We start from the raw sequence: 9760 nt of genomic DNA, 5'->3' as shown, positions 1-9760 counted from the left end.
AGTCCGAGAGGATGGGTCTCTCGCGCCAACTTTTGCGTCAGAATCCTCACATTGCTGCTTTCCATTTCTACCGCCGATACTGTTTCTTTCGAGATATCGTGTTAAGCAAGAAGTTCAACATTACGGATTACTGGGATCGGTATGAATGGCAAGGGCGTGGCAGTCCGCACAACCATGGCCTGTACTGGATGGAGAATTGCCCAAGAGTCGACATGGTGGATGAAGCCGCTCGTGATGTTTTTGCACGCACGTGGGGATTCCACATCACTGCCATTAATCCTGAGCCGACTAGGACTATGCCCCAGGGTGAGGGTAACCCCCTGAGCGTAGATCCACTGAGTACAGAACTGACATTCCTGCGTCTCTCACAAATCGTCAACCGCTGCCAGCGCCACAGATGCAATACCACATACTGCTTACGCGTAAGGAAGAGAACCGTTGATCTGGCGAGGGATATGGAAGGCGCTGCTGCAGATATCGAGGCGGCCAATGCGGCCAATCCAGAGCGGGAGTGTCGTTTTGACTTTCCTCGTGCCTTGCGGGAGCTGGCCGCAGTGATCAGGAAGGAAGGCAAGTCGTACTATGTCTTCGAGGCGGCGCGGAATGACAACCTCATGAATCACTTCAATCCCGCCATTATACTAGGCTGGCTAGCCAATATCGACATATCTCCTTGCACCAGCCTACAGGCGGTTATTACGTACGCTGCCAAGTATTGCAGCAAATCTGAGAAGAAGACTGAGCCTTACTGTAAGCTTGCAGACCAGGTTTTGCCGCACACGGCACACCTTCAGCCGCTATTATCCTTCTCCTCTCGCCTGATGAATAAGCTGATTGCCGAGAGAGATTACTCGGCGCAGGAGATTTCCCATCTTCTCCTTAACATTCCTCTGCAGGAAGGCACGCGGATGGTGGTCTCTGTCGACTGCCGTCCTTTGGAGCAACATGCACGTTCGTATCGCGTGGATGAAGATGTCAACGAGACCGTCGGCAGCTACAGGAGGTATCTCGAGAGAAATGACCAGCACGAGGATGCAACTTACCTCGAGTACCTGCAATCGTATAATCTCAAGACGTGGAGGAGACTCGCTGCCAACGCGAAGAAGAGAGTCCTGTCTTACTTTCCTCGATACAGGTCCGTGGAGGCATCTCCCCAGTTTGGTGACTTCTGCCGTGTTAAATTGATGATGGCTCATCCGCATCGCTCTCCAGAGGAGTTGCTCACCGTGGGCGGGCAGCGGTTCGATTCCTTCGCGGCTGCGTACAGGTTTTGCAGAGAGCAGCACCGTGACACCCATGCGGACGATCATTATGGGGAGCCAGATACAAATGAATTGAGGGCTGAGGACGACGAATTTGAGCTTGAGGTCCATGAAGAGCCCATTGTGGATGAAGACTGGCATGAACTCGCCCGCATGCTTCCCGACCGCCCGCTGGAGGAAGAGGATATCGACATGCTCGGCCGCCGAGACATCGACATCAATTATGATTGGACCCCTCACGTTGGACGGTATACTGATGACGGTATTCTCAAGGGCGACTACTGGAAGCAACGCAAGGCGGCAAACCGCCTTGACCTTGATGTGGATCATCAGCCCTTGGAAGCTCGAGATTCCCTAAACCGGGATCAGCGCTTAGTATACGATACCGTGATGGACCACTTCCTGAATCAGGAACCCTCTCAGTTGCTGCTCCATGTGGATGGTGGAGGTGGTACCGGGAAGTCATACCTCATTAATTTGCTCTCCGCGCACCTCCAAGCCGCTGCTGCCGGGAGAGGGACACCTGTTTGGCGTGCCGCGCCCACTGGCGTCGCGGGAAATCAGATATCGGGCACTACTTTGCACTCCCTGTTACACCTTCCAATCAACAAGGACTTCAAGCCCCTCTCGCCCACTGACATGGCCCAGCTCCAGAAGAAGCTGAAGGACATCAACTACCTGATCATCGATGAGAAGAGCATGCTGGGACTGCGACAGCTTTCTTGGATCGATGACCGCCTGCGCGAGGCGTTCCCGAGTAGGAATGAGGAGTTCTTTGGTAGTCTTAACATCCTTCTGGTTGGCGACTTCTTCCAGCTTCCACCCGTGCTACAGAAGCCGCTCTATTACGATAAAGAGGTGCAGGGAGTGGAGATCAAAGGCAGGAACGCATATAGACGCTTCGATAAATCAGTCTTCTTGAAGGTTGTCCAACGGCAACGGGGCGACGATCAGAAGGCGTTTCGCACAGCTCTCGAGGAATTGCGGCTCCTCCAACTGTCAGTCGAGTCCTGGAAACTCCTTTCCGGTCGAGTACAGGCGAAGCTAGATGATCTGGAGGTCGCCAGGTTCGCCAACGCCTTGCGAGTATACGCCACGAAAGATAGGGTGAACGAATATAACCACTACCACCTCGACCGCCTCGGCCGGCCAGTCATTCAGGTCAAGGCTAAGAATGTCGGCCTTGGCGCGGCTGCGGCGCCTGATGACAAGGCGGGCAACCTTGCGAAGCAGATCCCTATATGCATTGGCGCCCGTCTGATGCTGACATCTAACCTTTGGCAGCCAGTTGGTCTCTGCAACGGCGCTCGCGGTACCGTTTACGATATCGGCTGGGCACCGGGGGCTGACCCAGTCCAAGACCCTCCCTGTGTTATCATGATGGAGTTTGACAAGTACAGTGGACCTGTGTTCCTGACCACCGCTGATGGCAGAAAGATTGTCCCGATTCTCCCAGTAGACAGGGACTTCCTCATCGGAAGCACTCTCTGCACTCGCACGCAGTTTCCCCTGATCGTATGCTACGCCATTACGGTTCACAAGTCGCAGAGCATCACTGAAGATGTCATCGTGACAGATCTCTCCTGTCGGGACTTTCAGACTGGTTTAAGCTACGTAGCTGTCTCTCGCGTAAAAACGCTCCAGGGCTTGATGCTGGATGCGCCCTTTGATCGTGGTCACCTGTTTTACGAGTCTCCACCAGAGGGTATGAAGATGAAGATGAGGGATGAGCGGCATAGAAGACGACAGGTCCTTACACGGAATCCATATAGGTCAGACCACGGCTCTGCATAACTAGATAGCTAGCTAAATGTAATGGCTTAATAGTTGCTTGGCCCAAGGACTCCCAGCCTTCGGATGATCGTACCCCTTGCACCCACAGCTCTAACGTGCAAGGGGTGGCGTAGTATTTTAGAAAAGTGAATATTGCTGCCAGCAAGGCAGCGTTATGGCAACTACTATTGCCTATCAGGCCATCACATATCGCGCCTGCGTTGAATGAGCAACTTGGTGTTGATATCAGCAACCTCTTCCACCCTTTCTTCAGTGAGACTAGTGACTAGAAGTGCGAGAACCAGAGCCACACTCTCGCACTGACATGTTTGAGCTTGAACCGCCGCCACGTTCGACCGAATGTTCCTCCTTCACTGTGCTCTCAATCCACTCCATCCTTTCACAAAGGAGCTCTACGCTTACTTTGACCCAACCGCGCTCGTGTACTTTTGCATTCGTACGGGTTAGGACATGTAGTCATAGTAGGCTCATTGACCTTGTTGGGATCATCGGCAAGTTGATCATCTCACGAAAGTGTCAACGCCGTTGGTGTGCCAGATGAACATGAAGATGCCGCTAACTCTTGTCCTGCACCAGGCGGAGTGGAAGTCTCTGCCACAACGGGTCACCAACAGCACTCAATGGGACATGCCACAAAGTGTTGTATGGGCGATCCGCGTCTTTGTACGAAGATGGAGTATGAGAGAAAACTTTGACAGATGATGTGCTGGGGAGTCCATTGTTGGACTGAATTTTATGAGCAGCTGCCGTTTCTGATGTGTCGTCTTGAGAGACAGTTTTGGCTTTTGGTTCAAGGCAATCGTTCAAGTTGATGCCCTCGTTAGTGCCCAACGCCAGCCAGTCTTCCTTGGTCATCTTCTCAAGGCTAGATCCCGCGGGTACGTCTTGGCTAATGTCCCATGTTCCCGCTGGAAACTGAGATGTAGACAAATAAGTTAAAAGAAAGAAATAATATAATTTATGCTCTTACTTTAACTTGAATTTAAAAAAAAATGAATAAATAAAAATTTAGCTTTTTTTAATAATAATAAAGCTACTTTTAAAGATAAAGGTTGTAGAACCAACATGTATATAACCCCACTTAGTATTGAAAAAGAAAGAAAGAGAAAAAAGACTCATCCGGAACATGGATAACAAAAGGTTATAATTATGGTGCTCAACTTGTTGACAGACAATTCGTTCTTCTCTCCCCCACCATGAATTGCCTCCCACAAGATGGGTTGCCCAACATTGCAGTGAATTTCAGATCCACGCTGTAGGAGCATTCTGACTGACGCGTCATGGCCTTGCCTAACGGCAAGTCTAGGGGAGATCTACATCAAAGGGCCGTACTAGCGCCTCTTTTCAGCAACAAGCTGATAATTGCGTCTTGTCCGAGTGCTGCTGCTGGACCGAGTGGTGGATGCAATACTTCACAGATCCAACTTTTAATTAGCACTTTTCTGAGAAATTAGCTACAGCAGATGCCCGTGGTTCTTGGATTCAGCCCAAAGTACTGGACTCCTCTCGCTCATAGGTTTGTGCATATTCTCAAAATACCGGCAGTCAGATAGGCGTGCATAACCACTCCGGCTATCTAGCTTGTAGAGTAAATCGATGATGTGTTTTCTGTTTCGTCTCCTTTGCTTTGACCATATTGGCTATGCAGAAAGTCAAACTATCGCGCCAACATTTGTAGTATCTGTATCTGTCGCATAAGCTGTCCTGGAAATCATGGGAGACTGGCTCTCGTTTAGAATATGCAAAAAAGCACAAATCGCTATATTACTCTTCGTGTATAATGCCGCAAACATTTTTTCACTGTAAGACATGACATGGGCTCTGCATGGCATCTGATAAAGTTTACGAGGCCATATTCTGCCAAATGTAAATTAAACTTGCGTCTTGGTACCAATTCACATTTCCCGATATAATATATGGAGATGAATCCGCTTAACTCGAGGAAAGCTTGGCATGAGCTTGCCTGGTCGACTCCGACGGCCTGAGCCAGGTTAGCACGGAGTACGTTTTCCACAGCAAATTGGCGGAATTTATTGGAGTTGCGAGTTACTCGTGCTTATATGAACGCATCTAACTTGTATATTTGTAAAGTAGGAACTCCATCCGACTTAATACAGTTAACGCATCGTTGCTTCAGAAGTTTGTAGCTCCTTGCTTTTGCATCTTGACCCCTATAAAAGAAGATGTCTTGAAGCCCGTTTTCTCGAAGGTAGTCTCTGACTGATCCATGGATGAATTAAACTATTATAGTTAACATTGTAAGCTCAGCAAGCCTTTGATGATAGACAATATAATCTTGCCTGCCTTTTGAAAAGAGAGAATCTCAGCTTTAGTAGTAAGGAGTATTACAAAGTATAGCCCCCGGGCGTTATTGGCCGTGTTGTGAATAGGATCAATTGAATGCATGATAGCAATCTATCTGTGTTTTTCTGATCTCGTTGTAGGATTTCACGAAATAAAGCATGGAGAGTTTCGGGGATTCTCGAAGCCTCTGCTGTAGCGTATGAATATCACTTAGTCTTATTCAAAATCCCCAAAATGGGATAAACCCATAGGAAACCTCATGAGTGTATTTCACTGTACCGGGCTCTCCTTCAATCCGTAGAAATCCGAAGTGATCCTTCCGTCGAGTCTGGTCGAGCCAATCGTGATATTCGTCCATCTGCAACAGCTATTTACAGGTCCTGGCGTGGCAATTGAGAATATTCCCGTGACGGCTGTTCAATTTGTCAAACTTGAGCGAGAAAGTATGTCTTTGGACATGGACGACCAAGATCTGGGAATCTGCCCTCTTTTCTTGACGGCTTGATAGAATTCTTGCATAAAAAAGCCCCCGAAGGGACGAAGGGATGCCATGTACACGGAATGTTTGAGGCCTACTTTGACGATAGTCATCTCACCTTTATACTACATATTCCTGCTTTGGGGTGGAAGTTGGTCCACGAGGCTTTGCCAATGCTCTGCCAGCCAACTGGTGTGTGAGCAGCCAATTCACATTAATACATTCGATAAGTCGCTCCCCAGAAATAAGCCGAATCAGTTCCTGGCACAGTCAACGGGAAGCCAAGCGCATATTCTGCGAGAATTCGGCGTTGGGGTATGAGAGTAGTAAGATATACCGAGTAGATTCAAAATGCACCTAAACTAACGAAATATTCGCAATCAAGGACAATTGACTCATCATCAGCGCCGACGGGTCTTGTTTGCCTCCTTTGGCAACTTCGTCGCCCAGAACACTAGTCCTGAATGGACGCCTTGCCAGTAATAGCGTCGAGTCCCGTCTTCTGTCCGTTCCGTCCATTCCTTCAACTCTGTCTTAATCTCCGTCCCCTCGGGCGTCTCGAAGCAGACTTTTCCTCGGCGCCCATACGTCTCCACCCTGTGAGAATTGCTAGAGCCCGACTGTCCCGATACCATGGCCTGCCGGGAGGAGCGCGTAGTTCGCCGTGCCGGAGCTGTTTGACCTTGAGACGGGTGGTTTCTCTTGGAACTAGACGGCGGACTGCTAGAATCCCTTGGGCGTTTAGGCTGAGCTGTGTCTGTAGTGAAAGTCGTGAAACTGGATTCAAAGCTCATTGACGGGTCATCGGAAACCAAGAGTGCTGGTTCCTGACTCGGCTTTGGTGAATCTTCCCGGGGTACAGCAGTGGCTACCTCGGCATCGTCCTGTTGATCGGTGCCGTCAGCAATTTGTTGCTGAAGCGCGTAGTCCGCATCCTGCCAGGCAGTGTAGGCTGTAGGATCTTGAGAATCGTGCAGCTCCAAAGGGCCAGAGATGTCGTGATGTATTTCGGCAAGGTCTTCTTGTACCGCTGCCGTCGCCAGGTCTGCTCTGGCGTTCGCAGCCCGAATAAAATTATTCCGGTGCCGCTCTGCCGAGTCCCTGACGTTTCTGAATGCCGTTGCGCCTGCAATGAATGTTTCACGAGTGTCCGTCATTCCAAAAGATCTAAGCTGCGTCATGTGGTACTCGGGTCGTTCCTCGGCCATTCTTGGCGCCGTGACATGGTGAGCATACAGCTTTAACTGACCGTCGTGATAAGTGGAGGTGTAGGTGTAAGCATTGCTGTCATATGCCACCTCAGCTTCCCCGTAGTTTTGCAAGGCGTGCATGGCACGAGCACCGTATGCTCCGTCATAGCAAGCCTGCCGCTGGGCTACGGAGGCATTCCCGTCAGGCCCCTTGACTTCTAGGAAGAAGTTAGGCTCTACTGGGACGCCTGGGTGCTTGGTAGGGATACCTGTTGACTGTATAGCTTGGTTATTCCTCATTTGGCGATTAAGGTCTCCTAGGCGAGCCCCATCAAAGAAGTCTGGCTGTGGCTTTACTGCATGCTCGTTTGTTATAGGCTTAAGCTTAGTGAAGCGGACGTCTTGCTGGTTATGAATAGCAGAGTTACCGGAAATCACAGGAATGACAGTTCTCATAACGTCCCTCTCAAAAGTTGCTCGTGCATTCTTTTGTTTAAAGTCTCGGAAAGCTGGCTCAGGAAACGCAGATGGTGAAAGTGACGCTCTTGCATTTGCCAGCTCCTGGTGCATCTGAGCCAGGTTTGCAGGTTCAGGTGCCTCGTGGTCATAATCGTGGTCTGCACGATATATATTATAGTCGGTGAGATGCTGTTGAAAATCCTTGCCGTAGGCGGAAGACTTCTTGGTTCCAGGAACGACGCTACTTGCATTTGTCGACTGCGTCTGTCGGCTTCGAGACGGTAGAGAGCGACTTGAGCTCATATCGTCGGCAACGGTCTCGCATTCGGTATACTAAATCAGCAATTAGCAGGTAACTATTTAGGGGCGATTGAGTCCATACCCCGCGAAGATGACGGAGGTCCGGGCCGCCGTGTCTCGCAAACCGAGCAAGTCTTGCTGGATACAATTGGGGTACGCTAAATGTCGGCAAAGGTTGGGCGTTATTTCGACGGTCAAGCTCCCTCAAGGCACGCGGCGTAAGCAAGACTTTCGACAGGTTATCCCAAAATTCTGGCGAGAAGTTGCTCTTTTCACCAAGCTTGGCCCTCTTAGCCGGAGGATTGTGTTGCGAAGGCTCGTTTGCGCGTCGCTTTGTATTCTGTGGTCTCGCCATGAGCGGCCCATCGTTCGGGGTTGCCTGAATGATGAGCTATTCTGAGGGGAGGCGGGAGGTCGCGGTCGGGAGTCAGCATGTGATGTCGGTCGTGTTTGAGCTGGCGGCGCTGGATGCAGTCAAAAAAGCATTGATTGGAGATGCAAACGCGTCGTGACTCGTGACAGCTGCGTGCTTCTCTCATCCAACCGTTACGCGCTGCAGCCTGCGTTGGCGAAGGTCTGTGGGGTTTGGCCCGTCCCAGACCCTGTCCACAATCCACCATCCACCTGACTTGATCTGCATCTCTCCTACATAGGCAATCCTGGTCCACGCCCAGGCACGACACCCTGCGCACTCTGACGTTGAAATGTGAATGACTGCTTTCCTTGAAGCCCACTCCAATCCTTACTATGGCTCTTCAACCCTAACCCTTGGCGCGTCCCTGCCTCTGATATTCTTTCCCCAGATCGCCTCGCACCTTTGCCGTGATGGGGCCGGACTTTGGTTCATGTCAACGCCGGGGCGGCGGCGAGTGCGGCCCATGTTCCCGGACTCTTTCCTTACCAGACTTCCTGATGAGCCATTGTGCAGCTTTCAACTTCTTGATTTCCGCATCCTGTGCCTGAGACCACTGAAGATGCATCGGAATATACACCCCGTGGTTGTCCCTAAAGATATTGCCAATGATGATGCGCACCTATGCATCTGACGATTCGTCTGAGCCTCCCAAGCTGGCCCTTGCATGCGTCCGTTGCCAAGGTGAATTGCGACAAAGCTCACCCATGCTCGAGGGTTTTCACGGTCACAGTTACCCCTATGCTCTAGACTACCTTCCCGTTGAGTTCTGATGTCAATTTCGTCCCAAGTCGAATGCGTACCCACCAAAGCCGCGGTGCGAAAATGGAGGCCATCCAATGCTACCTACACTCCACGAACGTCCTGCAAGATGCGAGAAGTTTCTCCAAAGCATGCCGCCAGCTTCAGGGCTAGGGACGTACTTGGGAATGTATGAAACGTATATCCAAACGACAGCCAAAGCGTGGATATCTATCGGCCTACAGGATAGTTACCATTTTGTGGAAAGCGATGTTCGGGCAAGAATCTACGAGGAGGTTTGTTGAACATTGACCCCGAGCCTAGCCATGTTTTCTCAAGACTAAAGTTTATTACATACAATGGATGCGGAATTTACTTTAGTCCGAGGATCCTGATATTACTGACAGCAAGGCAATCCTAACCACAAATGATGGTTATTTCGACTTCTTCTTCTCCCATTCCATATCTCGGGACATGCTACAGAACCCCCTTAGGCCGACTCACTTATTTCAGTTGTGGCAGATCTCCCGGATCTCGTGAAACCCTCCAGCAAAGTCGTCCATGTGCCAAGTGTACAGCCCTTGCTTGTGCAGGCTGCGTCCGACATGGAGAGCATTATCGCTCGAACAGCAAATCCTCCTGCTCTCCATATGCACTGCTGGAATTGTTTCTCTTTCCAAAGACGAATGAGTCAAGCTACTCGGACTGGGATGGATGGTTGCTTCTTTACAATTTTCAGTCCGCATAAAGCTGGCTATGAAAAAGTTTAATATTATGAAATACCGTAACATGGTTATGTTTTAAGCATTGCTATTTTAGC

The 9760-nt window shown here is 50.2% G+C and overlaps 2 protein-coding genes across 2 annotated transcripts; one reads left to right on the top strand and one right to left on the bottom strand.

Moving 5' to 3' along the window:
- Positions 1–5747: 5747 nt before the first annotated feature.
- On the bottom strand, positions 5748–8303 carry J3458_003793 (uncharacterized protein). The gene is made up of 2 exons (XM_066117968.1): positions 7870–8303; positions 5748–7820 (listed from the first exon to the last, which is right to left on the bottom strand). The coding sequence occupies exons 1-2, from the start codon at positions 8140–8142 to the stop codon at positions 6240–6242; spliced, it is 1854 nt and encodes a 617-aa protein (XP_065977764.1). The 5' UTR covers positions 8143–8303; the 3' UTR covers positions 5748–6239.
- A 194-nt stretch (positions 8304–8497) lies between these two features.
- On the top strand, positions 8498–8833 carry J3458_003792 (uncharacterized protein; the record flags this gene model as incomplete). Its single annotated transcript, XM_066117967.1, has 1 exon — positions 8498–8833. The coding sequence occupies one exon, from the start codon at positions 8498–8500 to the stop codon at positions 8831–8833; it is 336 nt and encodes a 111-aa protein (XP_065977763.1).
- Positions 8834–9760: the final 927 nt, after the last annotated feature.

This window comes from Metarhizium acridum, assembly GCF_019434415.1.
Source record: "Metarhizium acridum strain ARSEF 324 chromosome Unknown scaffold_13, whole genome shotgun sequence".
Taxonomy (NCBI): domain Eukaryota; kingdom Fungi; phylum Ascomycota; class Sordariomycetes; order Hypocreales; family Clavicipitaceae; genus Metarhizium; species Metarhizium acridum.
This window is presented reverse-complemented; position numbering and strand designations above follow the sequence as displayed.

Coding starts and splice junctions, on each gene's coding strand:
- J3458_003793 (XM_066117968.1), bottom strand. CDS start 8,142: ATGGCGAGACCACAGAATACAAAGCGACGCGCAAACGAGCCTTCGCAA. Junction 7,821..7,869: donor ACCTCCGTCATCTTCGCGGG/GTATGGACTCAA, acceptor TTGCTGATTTAG/TATACCGAATGCGAGACCGT.